The sequence below is a fragment of the Nematostella vectensis genome, chromosome 8 (assembly GCF_932526225.1).
Source record: "Nematostella vectensis chromosome 8, jaNemVect1.1, whole genome shotgun sequence".
In the NCBI taxonomy this organism is placed as follows: Eukaryota; Metazoa; Cnidaria; class Anthozoa; order Actiniaria; family Edwardsiidae; genus Nematostella; species Nematostella vectensis.
Window position 1 is genome coordinate 11,294,913 of NC_064041.1, and position 16,566 is coordinate 11,311,478.

The window sequence follows — 16,566 nt, forward strand, 5'->3', positions numbered from 1 at the left end:
ACACTGCAAGTACCATGGCCAATGAATAGAGCTATGTGGCAAATGGTGGATATGGTGAAAAGTAAGGGGGAGGGGTGGTCCACCATACATAAGCAGACAGTCAACACTGCAAGTAACATGGCCAACACATAGGGCTATGTGGCAAATGGTGGATATGGTGAGAAGTAAGGGGGAGGGGTGGTCCACCATACATAAGCAGACAGTCAACACTGCAAGTACCATGGCCAATGCATAGGGCTATGTGGCAAATGGTGGAAATGGTGGATATGGTGAAAAGTAAGGGGTAGAGGTGGTCCACCATACATAAGCAGACAGTCAACACTGCAAGTACCATGGCCAATGCATAGAGCTATGTGGCAAATGGTGGATATGGTGAAAAGTAAGGACTTTAAAAGCACACTAGCATACACACATTGGCACCAGTCGGGCCAAGACGGGACGCTAGCACAGTCTATTACCCGTGCAGTTCGGCAACCATGGACAGCTGTTTCGTCCTTATTAGGACTCGTCAGCATGGCATAGCCGGTTTTTTTGCCGATGAAGTTTAACTGAGGCAAACCGGCTATCCCCCCCTTCCCCCCTCTTCCTCCTACCCACGAAAAAGTTAGACCCGCTTTTTCGGTTTTCGCGGCCCCCCCCCCCGCCAAAAAAAATTCTGGGTACGGGCCTGCCAGGCCAGATGTGAACGCACCCCCCACACACAACGGCCGAAGGTCCACTTTTGGTCCTCAATAGACTGCATGCTATTTGTAGACAAAACTACAAAGAATAAGCTAGATCACTCTGGTGTGTAGCCAAATCCGACAATAAACGTCCAGTGGAGATTGCAAACGCATAAAAAAATCCCTTTTTGTTTTTCGGGGTTGGTCAGATTTTTATCTAGATTTTTTGTACAAAATCTGACCACCCCTGAAAAAACAAAAGGGATATTTGATTACAGATGGCAGTATCTCCACAGGACGTTTATTATCTCATTCGGATACAAAAAAGTTTGACTTATAGATTTATGACACCAGAGTGATCTAGAATGGCTTTTTTTATCTAGTTTGCTTATGCTTTATAAATTTGCAATTTTTTTGGCTAACCGAAAGTTGACTTTCGGCCGTTGTGGGGCGTGCGAATGCACCTCTTGCACCCCCCCCCCCCCCCCCCCCCCCCGGGTACGGGCCTGCTTTGAAGCAAATGCCGGGTCATGCTAGCAGGGAGGTACTGGGGTAGTTGGGCTAGCTGCATAGATGCGAGTTTGTAAGCAGATCTGTTCTTCCCTTACCGGTCCTGTTTTTTTTTTTCTTTTTAGATTTTTTTTGTGCGGTTTATTGTTTGAGCGAGCGCAACGAAAGCAACACTAGTAGCTGCCAGTAGCTATCAAATGCGGGTACATTTACATCCCAACTAAGTTTATTTCATGAATTAGAGCATGAAGATAAACCGTCTGCGGTGTTTTTTTTTTCTTCCCAAGAAGCTAAATTTTACGAGTTTAAAGCGAGACAAACGGTTTGTCTCGGATTTTGAGTTGATACTAAATTTGTTAATGAGACAAGGCTGGCAACGTAATTCTGACTACCTCAGCTTCAGCGCGATTTTCTGCCGGATTTGCCGGATACAGGCTCCCCATCCTATGCGCATGAACGCTCATAGAGCTCTTTGAAAGGTGTACTGACATCTGTTGCTAAGGAAAATTGAATATAGCATAAAAGCCTTGTAGAAAGTCATAAGGGTCTGATATTTGCAAAGTTGACCAACAAAAGTGCGTTTTGAAATAATTTTTCGACAAAAAAAAGCTTTTTTTAGAAAACGCAGAACCGGAAGTGAAACAAAGCCCGTGTGTGCACATTTGGCCTGCTCACACACACTGATATCTCACATGATGAAATCGAAATGAAGTTTAAAAACAAATTCCAATAGTGTTTCGTGGTATTTCCACTTCAAAGGAGCGGTATCCGCCATGTCATGATGGAAATTGTAAAAGTATTTTAAATTCTGATACAGCGCGCGCTACTTTGAAATAAGATTTTCAGGCGTCAGGGTTGGCTTGAATTCACTGAATCTTCGTTTTTACAAAATATGGGAAATATCATAAGCCGAAAAGGCTGAGATTAACTTAAAGTCAACCTTGGGTAACTTGAAACGCATATTTTTTGTTTCTTTTACTTCAGGAAAGCTTGTGAATGACGAATCCCGTGTTTTGTATACGCGCTCAACGCCACCAGCGTAGCAACGTCGTTACTGAGCAACACTAATGTCAGTACACCCTCACGGGTTTATCATCAGGAGGTAAGACCAAGTACTAGTCAAATGCGAAGGGGAGAATGGAAACTGGGAGCCGAGGGATGCTAGGGGGAGGAGAAAAGATGGAGATACCTAGTAAGGAAAAAGTTCGCATTTGAGACGTGTTTCAAAGTGAATGAGTGGCTAGCCAATTCACCTTACCCCTACACGTGAACGTAAGGCTACTATAGGGAAGTGGATGGTGTGGTGTGTTCAAATCAAACCTTCCTTTGTTGGCCGTAGACACTGCGGATTTTCTCTACCTTCTTAGCTTGCTAGCTGTTTACTAAATTTGATTTCTTGGCCTTGACTTCTAAGACTTTTAAGCTATCTTTAGCCTGGTAGGATTTCTTATATAGCTGGATGGTGCTCGTTGTAAGTGTGCTGAAAACGATCGGTCGCCCGAGCGCGCTCAGGGGAACGACAGTTTGTCAGCACCCTAGAAGAACGATAAATTTCGACTTTGCAGCGAAAAATTGCCGGGAAATTTTGGCCTTTTGGATTATATTCTTTGAAAGATGTGTTTAGAAATTATTCTTCTATGGCATATAGGGTTTTGAAGGAAAAGCTGTCCATTTTCTGCCGAAAAAGTGGCCTCGAAATGTCGAAGGTGTGTTTTCCTACCCTGTTGTATTTTATTACGAGTGGGGAGGAGGTGAACCGAGATGAGGGAGGAAAATCGCCTAAACTGTTATGAATCACGGCTAAAACGGAACCAGATCAGACTATGACAACAGTTTCAAGAAATTGGCTTTATTACAGATATATTCGGTGATGGGGTATATCCGGCGTTTCGGGATTCCTGTGGAAGGGGGAAAGGAGATCCGGCAGGAAAAGCCTCTTTTTGCATTCCACCCCTTTCACGCTTGACGTCACTTGTCAAATACAAGTGTCAGGAGCTGTCAAATCATACTATTCACAGCCGTTCAAAAAGTAAACAAAATGGCCTACGTGCAACAGGCGTCCGATCAAAATGATCGTTTTCCGTGAATTTAGAGAAACTCGCACATTATAAATAGAGCTAATTCACAACCTTTCCCCCTTCCACAGTAATCCCGAAATTCCGGAGAGCCGGCTAACAGGCTAGATCTACCATAACTGGAATGTGGAAGCTTGGTAAGAAGAAAACAAATGATGATATTTGCGCCGACCTATGCTGGGTAATTTTCATAAAGTGGGGGTGAAAAGCTATCTACCATTTAAAGCCGCATTGTCACCAGTTTACTTCCGGAGGTCCAATCCGAGATATTAAGCAGGCCATCCGCTCTAAATTATCAATCACATCCTCAAAGAAACTTCTAATAAACATACTGCTTTCAATATTTTGAAATATTTTTCGCATTTTCCGTTAAAAATCATCGGAGATTGCTACGTAATCGACCGGAAGTAAACTGGTGACAATGCGGCTTTGAAGCCATCGATAATAAGCGCACCAATACATGACCAAATAAGGCAAATATATTTTTCGCATCCGGGACTTTCTCCTTCATCTTTATTTCCAGTTTATTTCAGCCCTACGAGCCGCACCTCTAATCAATTCACATCACGTGGCTTTCTCATCCAATGAGATTGCTCGTTGCTTCAACATAGTGCAACCGGGCATTTGATCCGAGTTCGCATCGTGCTGCGACAGTCGAAGCTTTCGTCTTTCTCGATCTTCCAGTTCCTTCAGCCAGTAAGTTTTATTAATACGGCACCCATAATCTAACCCTTTAGGTATCTATTCGTCCATAGACGATAACTATAACTGGCATGTGGATAGAATATAGGACAGAGTCTATTCTTAGGCATAATTACTTGTGCATACGACGGCACGAATTGCACCATATCTAAACGATGTAAAAAGGCCTCTCTCTTGTTCCTTGATTATGATAGGATAGTTATGTCTAAATAACCCATTGATTTTCAAGGCTGAAGGCGAGTAGCTATAGGTTTCGGTATTGTATCAAGTCATTTTATCGTCGAGTTTCTTTGTTCCAATAACTATAATTTCACGCTGAGATGGGGTCATGCACTTTCGCGTCCGAAAAACTCAGCGGGTATCCGCCAAAAAACCTTTATGATTCATAATGGCGGCAAAGGCTGTTCGAAGAAGTGTTTTTTTGGATTTGGAAAGGCAAGACAACTAAAAAAGTAAAAAATTTCATGCTAGTCAAGAGTCTGAACTTTAATGACTAGCTGGAAGAACTCTTAAATATCTTTGTGGGATTAGAGGAGAGTGTTTCTCTAAGGACAAAATAAGGCCTTATAAGACAGATCCCCAGAAAGTATTATCTGGAAGATTTCTTTAAAAGGATATAGAAGGATAAGAACTGTATGCATTTCAAATTGGTTTATTTACTATCCTACTAAATTGTATTTACAGTTGATTTCAAAGGTTTCTTTGTAAATGTACAAGTAACATTGAGCATAATTCCTCACTCAACAATTTATAAAAATGCTAAATTCTTAATCAAACATTCCATTATGGCTGGACAACAAATAACTGCAATTCTTTTATCTCTCAAAGTATATTTATGGACAATTTTGGTGAGTTTTCTTTTAAAATCTCCACTTGCTATTTTTAGCTTGAAGCAGTCACTAGAATCCTTGATCCAAGGGCTCACCCTTCCCATTAAAGCCTTCCAAGTTACATGGTTTGATTTTAGTGTATTTTATTGAAAGTTGTATAAAGTTGTATATAAGCCACGCTGGTCATTTTCTCATAATTTTTAAAAATATTGGGGGGCACGTGCCCCCAGTGCCCCCCCCCCCCCCATTATAGACCTGGTTACATAAATGTATCAGTTAAAGGTCCTGTAAACCCCTAGTATCAAGCAAACTATTTTGCAGATATTGAACATAAATTCTGGTATAGAATACAAATATTGAGTGCCTTTGCCTGTTCTGTCTAAAAGTTTACATTTGGCGATTGCAAGTTTACTTCAGGTTGAATATGCAGCGGCAGTAAATTTATATTATAGGTTTTAACTCTAATTTAATTTAATCTTGTTTTGATCATAAGTTTAGGTCACTTTTTCACGGGACACAAAAAAGCTGTACTGTGTTTTTCCAAAGTTCGCCCAAGGTCATTCAGCCCCTCTTCAGGGCATGCATTGCTAATGACCTATATTATGAACAGCTTTGACCCCCGTGAACGCATCAGTTGATCAAGGACACCGCAGAGAAACTATCTATGCAGTTGAGGACTTTGAAAGGTTGAATACTATTCAACTATTTATGTTTACTGCGTAGACTCCAGCGTAAAAATGCCTATTACAACAGCAGAAATTTCGTACTAATAATTTTAGTTTTTCTAACAAGCTAGAGAACAGCGACAAATTGTTCATTGCACTGGATTCAGTTTATTTGTTTGCCATAATTACAAGTGGACTACAAACAATAACTACAGTGAAAAATCGCAAGGTGAGAGGCTCACAGGAAAACCATGGCTTATGTGAGTCATAAGCTCCCCAAAAATATAAAGATTAACCAACAAAAAATCAGCGTGCTACAGCACTTCATAAGCGAGGGCACAATAAAATGTAATTCTACTAAGGTTTCCTTTTCTGAGGCATCTTATGAAGTGTTGCTTGTTCCCTTTCCAAAGAACTGTCAGTATAACCCTATACTGTAAGTTTAAAATAAAATAAGGTTAAGAAAACTAAAGTATAATTTAGGCCACTGACACAAACCAATCTTTCAGTTTATCACAGGTCATCCAACCTCGATGGGAGTCAAAAATTGCCAATTTTGAACGCAAAAAAATAATCAAAACGTGTAGTAATATCTATAACCAATATTCCTTGGCTATTAAATGCCGGATCAAGTAAAAATACATCATTTTAATCCAATATTTCCCTTTGAAATAATTTTTTTCAAACACAGCACTCGTCCAGCCCTGACAAGTGCAAGGCATGACATGTGAATTACAGACAGAAAAGGCACGATGGAAAGATGTGTCCCCCCTCCTTAAATCTATCCATGCCTTTAAAATGGGAGCTGGGAAAGATCTGAGGGTTTATGCTTACTGTACCTGGCACTTATAAATCTGAAATCATAACCAGGGACCATATCTTTAATTGTTTCTGCCCAAGTCTAGATTGGATAAAACCAAGGCACACAGAAAAAAAAAAAAACAGGCAAATATGCATTTCTAGGCCATCCACCCTGTCACATTGGCAAACTGGTTTTGCATTACTATTTTCTGGAAGGTAGTGATGTGACTAAACATATACATTATGCAAGTGTACCCAGTTTCCTAAGTACAGCATATATTATGAATTTGAGAAACAGCATCTCAGAGACTGGGATTGTGGTTTAGTGGCAAACTAGGTCATTATACATTCTGACGCACCAGCAATTTATTGCTGACATCTGTTGGTACTTTTTTTTCTTGCTTTATACATTTGAGTTAGTGTGATCGGGTTATAAAACACTGAATTTGAACAAAGTTTTATTTAGGTTTTGTGTGTTCTTTTGCCTTTTCAAGTGTTCATGGGTGTTTTATAGCAGCTATAGTTGCATAATATCAGTGACACAGGTATGTCACAGCAAATTTTGCTGTGGGCAAAGAAGTGATTGCCAGTTGATTTATGTTTGGATGTTGGATTTTTTTAAAACAATTATATTACAATATGGTTTTCTTTGAGTCAAAATGCAATATTACCCTTTTTTGATAAAATGACACTCAAATATTTGGTGGTTATTGTGGCATTTTATAAAGTATTATAAAAACATTGCCTTGTTCTTCCTTTTTTTTCACACTTTCAAATTCTCTTTTTCTTATAGTTATGTCGAAGTCAATGTCAGGTATAGAGATGACAGAGGAGTGCATAGAGCTCTTCAAGGACATGAAGATTACAACTAAAGGCGCTGATAGACCCAGGTTCAAATACGCGATATTCAAGCTGTCAGATGATAACACTAAAGTGGAGCTGGAGGAAAAAGTTGAAGCAAAATGCCTTGCAAACAATCGTGAAGAAGATGAGGAAATATTTGAAGAGTTAAAGGGAAAACTGTCCAAGAAAGAGCCTAGATTTATTCTGTATGACATGAGATTCTGCAGCAAGTCTGGCTCCCTCAAGGAAATATTGACTTTCATCAAATGGTGAGTTGAAATTTCTGTATAGTGTGTGGCTCAATATCGATGTAATTTCCTTTAAAAAACGTATGGAAAGTTCTTATGAATTTGCATACTTTCAATGAACAGAGGTCACAACAACCACATAAGATCACTACTACTACTACTGTTGTTGTTGTTGTTGTTGTTGTTGTTGTTGTTGTTGTTGTTGTTGTTGTTGTTGTTGTTGTTGTTGTTGTTGTTGTTGTTGTTGTTGTTGTTGTTGTTACAAACAACTTTATTGTAAGCTCTTTGTACCATGGTGATCCTAGAACCTAATCCACCAGAATCGAATCAAAACCTAAAAATGGTCAGGTGGGGTATTTAACAAAATAAAATAAAATAATACATTTAAAATCAGCTAGAATCGATGAAAAGGTATTATATAAATATGGTTTCCTGAATTATTTATAGCAACTTCTGTAATTTGTGTGGATCTTAGACTAATGTCTGATTAGAATCCCTTGTCTGGTTTCTGGTTTTAGACGCTTGCACATTTCTATGCAACACGCAAGGAAATAGCAATAATATGCATTTCTAAAATGTTTCTATACCGATTTTAAAAGCTCAAAAGCGCTTAGTTATTGCTAAGTTTTAAAACAGCAATTGTCTACTTTTGTACTTTTTTGCGCCGACATAATGAATGCTGTGAAGAGTGAAGACCACCCAAGTGGAAGTCACGCTTGGACCATGCGCTTGGACGTCACGCTAGCTACATCAACTACAGTAACTCCTGCGCTTCAATTACGGAGAGTTAAATATAAACTGGACTCTAATTGACCGGGATAAAATCAAGTCATCCGAAAAAAAGGGGATCTCTTTGCTTATGAGATCTGCATATTTTTTTGGGACCAGTTTGATCTGTTCCTAAAAAAATAAATTAATAATAATAATGATAATGACAATAATAATAATAATAATAATGATAATGATAATGATAATAATAATATAAACTTTATTCAAAATTCCGAAAAATATATGTACAATTAATATTAGAAAAACTTTTAACAAATGTGTTATTAAAAAAATATATATATATTTAAAAGTTGGTCTAGTGTAGAAACAATTAAAATAGTCCAGCTACCGCAAGAGTGAAATCTTCCAGCACCTCACGTGACCTAAATGGAAACCTTGACCCTCTCTCACACACATGGACTGTTCTGCCAGGAAATGGTATCGGCGTATGACTCTTTGTTCTTACTTGAGAGTTTGTTTGCTAATGTTTTTAAAAAGTTCTGACCATCTGCGCCCATTCCTCCGTTAGTACCAAACACTAATGGTGTAAAAGTTCCCATTTCAACATTCATCACTCTCTTGTTGTACTTCCTCTTCTTTTCGTTTTCTTGCTCTCTGACTGGGAGTTAACATGCGTTACACGTACATCAAAGAATGCTGTTACTCCTGGTGTCCAGAACCCTCCTGCCTTCATATCAAGTCAAGTTTTTTACGTATTTCCAGCCCTACTCTGTAATTCTATGCAGAAAATAGGTAATTTTGATTTTTTTGGTTTTGTTATTAACAATCCCCACCCTTGCTATTAGATTCTGTTTCGTTTCTGTTTAGGTTTTGATTCGGTTCTGTTTAGTAACCTATTCTACACTGCATCCATTGTCGCATCGTATTAAGATAGGGGATAAATTTGGCGATCCGACACTGAACGCAGTGGGTAAACAGCGTGCTGGCCTTAGTCACGTCTCGCCCAGCATATCCAGTATCAACCACCATTTAACCTATTTCCTCCCTGCAGTTGAGCAATTCGATAATTTATTCATATTCACTAATCTTATATACTCTGCTATAATTTATTCAGCGTGAATAGTAACCTATTCTACACTGCATCCATTGTCGCATCGTATTAAGATTGGGGATAAATTTGGCTCCCGGCAACCGTGCACTATGTGCACTCCCACTGACTTCACACATGTCGATGGGTTCCCTACTTCCCAAACCTTAATATCTTTAACAGGGAATCCATCGACGACAGTAAGTGCATTGCGCGCATTCATGACAACGCTTTATCATACTCATCCAACCTCTTTAATATTCTAATCTTTTCTTCTCCCCAAACCTAAATTACCCGATCGGGTCGTTGTTACTCGGGAAGACGTTTTCCAGAATTGCCTGCAGGGAACGCATACAAACAACGTTTGAGTTAATATCACAACGACAACTAAACTAGCCTCAGACGTTTACAGGAGAAAATTAATATCGAAGGAGGCACGATTAAGTACACACGGCGAGTCCATAATAAGACAACCGTGTTTGAAAATTTGTAAAAACACAAACGCAGAACGAAGAAAAGAGAAACCAACTTATATCACCTCCAAATCCTTCGGTTATTCTTACGACCTAGGCCTTTGGCCGCCTTGCGGGTGGTCTTGTTTCTTCTCCTGTCCAAGCACATGGGCTATCGGCTCCTCGCCCGGAACAACATCAGCTACCGCTACTAGATATTAGACTAGATATACCGCTACTAGATATTAGACAGCCATCTAAATGAAACAGTATTCATAGAAACAAGAAAATGATAATGGTAGACGAGTTTAAACAAAATTAATCGAAACGGTACAACAACGATATAAATTTAGAGCAGACCAAGCATTTACCGTTCACCTCGCTGCAGTTGAGCAATTCGATAATTTATTCATATTCACTAATCTTATATACTCTGCTCTAATGTATTCAGCGTGAATAGGTTCTGATTCGGTTCTGTTTAGGTTCTAAGAAATTTTATGTTCTAGGATCACCGCAGTGCTCTTAGTGACCTTGTATTCTTTCTCTTTGACAGGTGTAGTGACGAAGCACCTATCAAGAAGAAAATGTTGGCCGGCTCTACATGGGAGTACTTGAAAAAGAAGTTTGACGGTTTGAAAAAGTACTTCGAAGCTTCTGAAATATGCGAGATGTGTTACAACGAATTCGCAGATGTAGTAGAGAGGTGATGGATACGAATCTCACTCCTTTGTTGTCAAATATAAACATTCTGATTACATTCCAACTCTAGCTATCACATGATACATGACTGTTGTTTGCGATCTCGAAAAAAAAATAAAATCAGTTGAAAGTTAAGTCATAGGAAATGGTTCCTGATTTCTCTGCAATAAAGAATTAATTTCCACAAATCATTTTGTACTGGATCTAAGATGATTTTTTGAAAGTAATAATGTAATATTTCTATTAAGAAATGTTTTGATAAGCAAGGAAACATGAATCTGAAATTTTCTCTTGTAATTTACTCTTGTAGCTCTGTTGTACGTAAATGTTTTGAAAAATAAAACGCATGTAATTTTGTATGCTGTTACCATTTTTTGGGCTTGCTCTGTCGGAAGGCTGGTGCCTAATTTGAGCTTGAAAGCGAGGCAGGTTGGAGGTTGTTTGCAGCCTTTAAACAGCTTTTTTGTTCTTTTTTAAATAAAACAACACATCTTTATCAAATCACATATTGGAAGCCAAGTTGAGTAGATAGAGAAACAGAGTTGAAAAATAAGCCGACCAAATTGTATGAACCGCGCGCGTTTGGATACGAAGAAGTAGAGTAGAAGCTGGATAGAGAAATCTAGCGCAATACGGGAACTGGCTAATAGATATAGATTTAGGCAGCCTAAACCGTCCTTTTAGAAATTTTTTTATTCTGAAACTCTAAATGATGTGCTATAAAAGAAAAGGTTGATTTTCTTTTGGAATCAGCAGCAGGAAGATTCATAACAATTATTTTATTTAAGCATTTCCAGTAATAAATGATACACCAAAAACAGGAATTCGACTCTGCCAAATTTTCGTCCTTTAAGACTTTTTTAGGGCAGAATCTCGAATTCCAGTTTTTGGTGTCTTGTATTCATTCTTCTGGTTCACGAACACGACTATTTGGGCTTTTCGTATTTATTCCAGCATTAAATGAAATGCTATCGAGTGGTGGCTCGTTTCTTAGACCCTGAATGTTAAGTTTTGCCATTTCTATAGTGAATAAAAAAAAAAACTTATCACTAAGTAAACATGATTATATAATAACACCAGTGTATCTCGCGTGCTGATTGGTCGATACACGGGATAACGTGCGACAAAAACATTTCGCGATACATTGTATCGTAAAAAGTTTTTGACCGTGTAACATCGCGAACACAACCTTCCGCGCATCATTTCACTCGACAAACATGTTGCGTGTTTTTTAACCCGCTTCACACATGCAACACATGATGTATGTGATAGTTTCCCGCGTTATAATAATTTATGCGTAATAAAGATGGCCGCCATCTTGCACGGTGCAGACCATAACATGGTGTCAAGAAGTTGGTTAAAACAACGAAAGAACCCAACTATGGAGAAAGATTTCAAGCCATCCCCAGAGCTAAGCCTTCAGTGCAACCTGCCGAAAACTGGAGGATGTGGCGACAGCGTTTTAGGCTGTATTTGGCGGCCACGGAGTCGGACATGTAGGCGGATGGCATAAAGAATGCTCGACTCCTCTCAGCGATTGGACTTGGACAACCGAGGAAGACAAGACTAAGTAGAAAGACGTCATGGATAAATTCCAGCGCGAGCTCGCAGGTTTGAAACGTGTGGTGCTTTCGAGATACCGATCAATTGCCATTTGACAAGTACAACCAATTTGAGACTATTGTCACGGTCCTGTGAGGCAGATAACATGATAAGAGACAATATTGTTTTCTCTACTAAAAAAAAAAAAACACTGAAAGAAAGACTTTTGAGAGAAACTGGCACAAATTTACAGACAGTTATTGATCTGTGTCGTTCTGCCGAAATCACAAAGAGAGAAATTCAATCAATGCATGCAGCTAGATGTGATGCAAGTCCTAGCATCGAGTCAATTGTATTAAGTCCGATCCACAGACTCCCAAAGTGAATGATAGCTTACACAAACAACAAAAAAGTGCAGGCGCTGCCTCAATCAACATGCACCTCGAAGATGTCCAGCCTGTGGTAAGATCTGCAGCAAATGTAATGGCCCAAATCACTTTGCTAGAGCATGCCAAACAAAGGGTACATGAAGTAACAGAGAAGGAAAATGAGGAGGAAGATGACTTTTACTTTGATAGTATTTATGTTGGTAACATTGATGCCCCTAGCCCTAAAGATTCAGCTTGGTTTTCTGTCATAAATGTAGAGGGGTCTCCTATTAAGGTGACATTGGATACAGGAGCAGCTATAAATCTCCTCCCACGCAAAATGTTTATCAAGTTGAAAAACAAACTCCAGCTACAAAAGTCAAAAGCAAAGCTTACAGCCAATGGGGGTCATGACATAGCTTATGAAGGCAAGGTTTTACTGCAATGTGCAACGCTGTGGGCGTTGCACATGTGGGCGTGACAATGAACAGACACTGGAGTTTTACATCACGAAAACAAAAGCCCCTCCAATACTAGGCCTGCAAGCTTGCTCTGCCCTGGGCCTGATACAGAGGAGTGTTTGTAATGATTCAGTGCCTGTTGATACAGTGAATGATCCCTTAACCTTGCAATCTGTCAAGTCTGAATTTCAGAATGTGTTTGAGGGGATTGGGCAAGTTTCCAGAACCTTACAAGATTTCAACATGACCATAGGTGGAGCGCCGCCCACAGAGTGCTTACGAGTCTGCATGCTTGGCTAAAAGGCAAGCTAGACTAACTGGAAAGAGATGACATTATTGCCAAAGTGGATGGCCCAACGGACTGGGTGCACAACATTGTAAGTGTTGAAAAGGAAAATAGAGATTTTCGGATATGTCTTGATCCGAAGGACCTGAATCAGCAATTAGGTGTGAACACTTCCAGATAACTACCTACAAGAATGTTATTAGCCGCCTCGGAGGAAAGAGTTACTTCACAATATAAGATCAGAAAGATTCCTTCTGACAGGTGGAGCTGGATGAAGATAGCTCCAGTCTGTGTACCTTCAACAAGCCCTTCTCCAGGTATCGTTTCAGCTTTGCCAGTGAGGTTCTACAAAAGAAAACCTACAAAGCATTCAGCGAAATTGAAGGTGTGCGTGTTATTGGTGATGATATGATCATTGCAGCAGCCTCTGAGGAAGAGAAAGACCAGATCATGCTCAGGGTTCTAGAAAGAGCAAGAGAACAAAACATCAAGTTCAACCCCTGTAAGATCCAGTTCAAGAAGGGGGAGATCTTCTACATGGGCAATGTTCTGACGGAACATGGTGTAAGACCAGACAAGGCCAAGGTCACAGCGATTGTGAATATGGCAGTACCGGCAAGCAAGGATGTAAGACGTCTAACAGGTATGTTGAATTACTTATCACCTTACATACTAAACAAGTCTGCTGTCACCGCTCCAATCAGAGAGCTTCTTAAGAAGGAGACACAATTCAGTTGGTTGCCTGAGCATGAGAGGGCTTTTAACACAGTTAAGCAAATCTTAAGTGAAGAGCCCTTACTGAAGTTGTATGACTAGAGTAAAAATGTAACCATTCAGTGTGATGCCTCGTTTAGGGGTCTTGCAGCAGGTCTCATGCAAGCAGGCAAGCCGGTAGCGTATGCCTCTAGATCCCTCACTGAGACAGCACAGAAGTGGTTCCAGATAGAGAACGAACTTCTGGCAATCGTGTTTGCAGCAGAACGCTTACAACAGTACATATGTGGCAAGGAAGTAGAAGTTGAGAGTGACCAAAAGCCACTAGAAACCATCCTGGTTAAGCCAATCGAGAACGCCTCTCCTCGGATACAACTCGTGCTGCTCCGCTTGCTAAGATACAATTAAAATGTGAGGTATGTCCCAGGAACAAGGCTCTATATAGCTGACACAATCTCAAGGGCTTACACTAAGCAAGTCAAAGGACCCGATGACGCACAAATACCCGAGATGGAATCGCGGATCCATTGACTTGTAAAGAGCCTCCCGATGAGTGAAAAGAGGCTGACACAACTACAGAAAGCATCTGAGGAAGATCAAACATTCTGTAGGCTGAAAGCTACTATCGAGCAAGGTTGGCCAGCCCACCGGAAGAGTACCCACCCAAGCAATCAGACAATATTGGGAAATCCGTGATGAGCTGCATGTCGCTGAGCACCTGATATTTAGAGATGAAAAAAAAAAACATCTTTGCCAGGCACGGCATTCCAGATTATATGATTGCTGTTAACATGCCGTTTGCAAGTGCTGAGATGAGGACATTTGCAAGAGAATGGGACTTCCAGATCACAACGTCCAGCCCAAAGTACCCACAATCAAATGGACAAAGCGAGCGGATGATCGGAACAGTAAAGCAGCTCATGAGGAAAGCACATGAGTAAGGTAAAGACATTAATCTGGCACTACTTGAATATCGCAATACACCTGTAGCAGGTCTCAAGTATTCACCTGCACAACTACTCATGAGTCGGATGCTAAAGGATAAATTACCTGTCACTTGTAGGCTACTTGTGCCTAAAGTTGCTGAGAATGCTTATGTGGAGCTGAATGCACGGCAGCAGAAACAAAAGCCATATTATGACCGTGGAACAAATCCCCTCCCTAGATTGGGCGTTGGGGATTGCGTGAGGGTACAACTCTCACGCCGTGACTGGACACCTGCAATCGTGACAGACCTACATTCAGCTCCACGTTCATACATGGTCACAACGGAAAATGGTCGTGTGCTCCGCAGGAACCGGGGGGTCATGAACCGTACCGCCGCCAGTGGTCATGGTTGCCCCAGAGGACACACCTGCTGCTTCAAGCGCCTTTTGTGAGCAGGCGTCTACTGCAGAAGGACCATCCCAACAGGTTGAGGCCCCTGATCAGCAGTCTTCACCAGACTCAGAGAAGCTACAAGAGAGTCCGATGAAGGTATCTATTCGTTTGAGAAGACAGCCATTTTGGATGGCAGACTATGTTACTTTATGCTCCGCGAACTGTGAGTCGTAACAATGAACACAAACTGCTTTGACATTTGTTATTGTTTATTGTCTATTCATCACGTTTAATTTGTTTGATGAACAATTTAGGAGTTTGATCCTTTATTTTGATTGGATATTGATTTAGATAGTCTGTGATGCTTTTCCTGTACAAAAGGGGGATGTCGTACATAATGTATGTTATAGTTTCCCGCGTTATGATAACTTATGCGTAATAAAGATGGCCGCCATCGTGCACGGTGCAGACCATAACTCCCGTGTCTGTCTAGGTTTTTACAGACACGCAAGGGATGTTGGGAGCATTGATAAAAACGTGAAACGTGTGCGTGTTTTTTTTTTTTTTTTCATAAAGTTGGGCTAAAAGCAGTCAAAGTCATCAGAACAATCCGAAAAACATGGGATCAGTTCACCGTCCTGGGCCATCGTGAACGATTTCAAAAATCCTTCACGATTTTTAAAATCCTTCACCATTTTTAAAATCCTTCACGAATTTTTTAAATCCTTCACGATTTCGAAATCGTTCACGATTTTTTAAATCCTTCACGATTTCGAAATCGTTCACGATTTTTGAAAGTCCTTCACGATTTGGAAATCCTTCACGATTATGAAATCCTTCACGTTTTTGTATTAGTCCGGCTTCACGACTTTCGAATTTGTGTGAATAATAAATAAAATAAATAAAAAATAAATAAAATAATAATAATGAAATAAAGGGCTTGTAATTTGTATAAGTTGTCTTTGTTCCATAGTCATGTGATGTGGCGACTCAATAATCACCGGGTTTTTCTAGCTATTCAAGTACCGTAATGACCGGTAAAGACGCCCAACTTGAGATAAGCGCCCCTCTTCGATCTCTCATATTGAAATAAGTGCACCCTTCCCTATGAGCACCCCCCCCCCCCTCCTTTTTATCTATCTCACATTGACATCCACACACCACACTACTGTTCTTTTTATCCCTTCATCTTCTATGTCCAATGAGCGCCTCTCTCCCTGGCCCAACTGCGTACACGAGCTAGTGATACCCGAATCCGCACAAGTACTGCCTAAGGAGGTCCGGTAGTTCAGTTGGAGAAGCTGATATGGAACACTGGACCTTACGTCAATCACTTGTGTACTACAGGAGGGACTTCTACATACTAGCTTGTAGTACAAGCTAGTATGTTATTTGTTGCAAAAAACATTGATATGTATAGGTAATCTAGTTATCTAAATATAGTTTTCCATACTTATATTTATATTATATTATTCTAAATCAGTATACTTTTACCTTGAACGTCGAAGATTATTTTTGATCGCTTTGCCTCTCTTGGATCAAGCCACTTGTTGTACCAGAGTAATTAAAACA

At 40.1% G+C, this 16,566-nt stretch overlaps 1 protein-coding gene and 2 long non-coding RNA genes across 3 annotated transcripts; 2 read left to right on the forward strand and 1 right to left on the reverse strand.

Moving 5' to 3' along the window:
• Window positions 1–3,787: 3,787 nt before the first annotated feature.
• Window positions 3,788–10,660, forward strand: LOC5515307 (cofilin). The gene is made up of 3 exons (XM_001635385.3): window positions 3,788–3,943; window positions 7,039–7,357; window positions 10,158–10,660. The coding sequence occupies exons 2-3, from the start codon at window positions 7,041–7,043 to the stop codon at window positions 10,309–10,311; spliced, it is 471 nt and encodes a 156-aa protein (XP_001635435.2). The 5' UTR covers window positions 3,788–3,943; window positions 7,039–7,040; the 3' UTR covers window positions 10,312–10,660.
• LOC125570190 lies at window positions 9,388–10,062 on the reverse strand. The gene is made up of 2 exons (XR_007312560.1): window positions 9,691–10,062; window positions 9,388–9,490 (listed from the first exon to the last, which is right to left on the reverse strand). It is a non-coding gene; the product is annotated as an uncharacterized LOC125570190 (long non-coding RNA).
• Window positions 10,661–11,464: 804 nt separating the features above from the next.
• Window positions 11,465–15,892, forward strand: LOC125570189. The gene is made up of 2 exons (XR_007312559.1): window positions 11,465–13,603; window positions 13,815–15,892. It is a non-coding gene; the product is annotated as an uncharacterized LOC125570189 (long non-coding RNA).
• The last annotated feature ends 674 nt before the right edge of the window (window positions 15,893–16,566 follow it).

Bases quoted from the DNA above. Each gene is read 5' to 3' on its own strand.
- LOC5515307 (XM_001635385.3), top strand. From the start codon at position 7,041: ATGTCGAAGTCAATGTCAGGTATAGAGATGACAGAGGAGTGCATAGAG. The intron at 7,358-10,157 runs GTGAGTTGAAAT...TCTCTTTGACAG, and splicing joins ATATTGACTTTCATCAAATG to GTGTAGTGACGAAGCACCTA.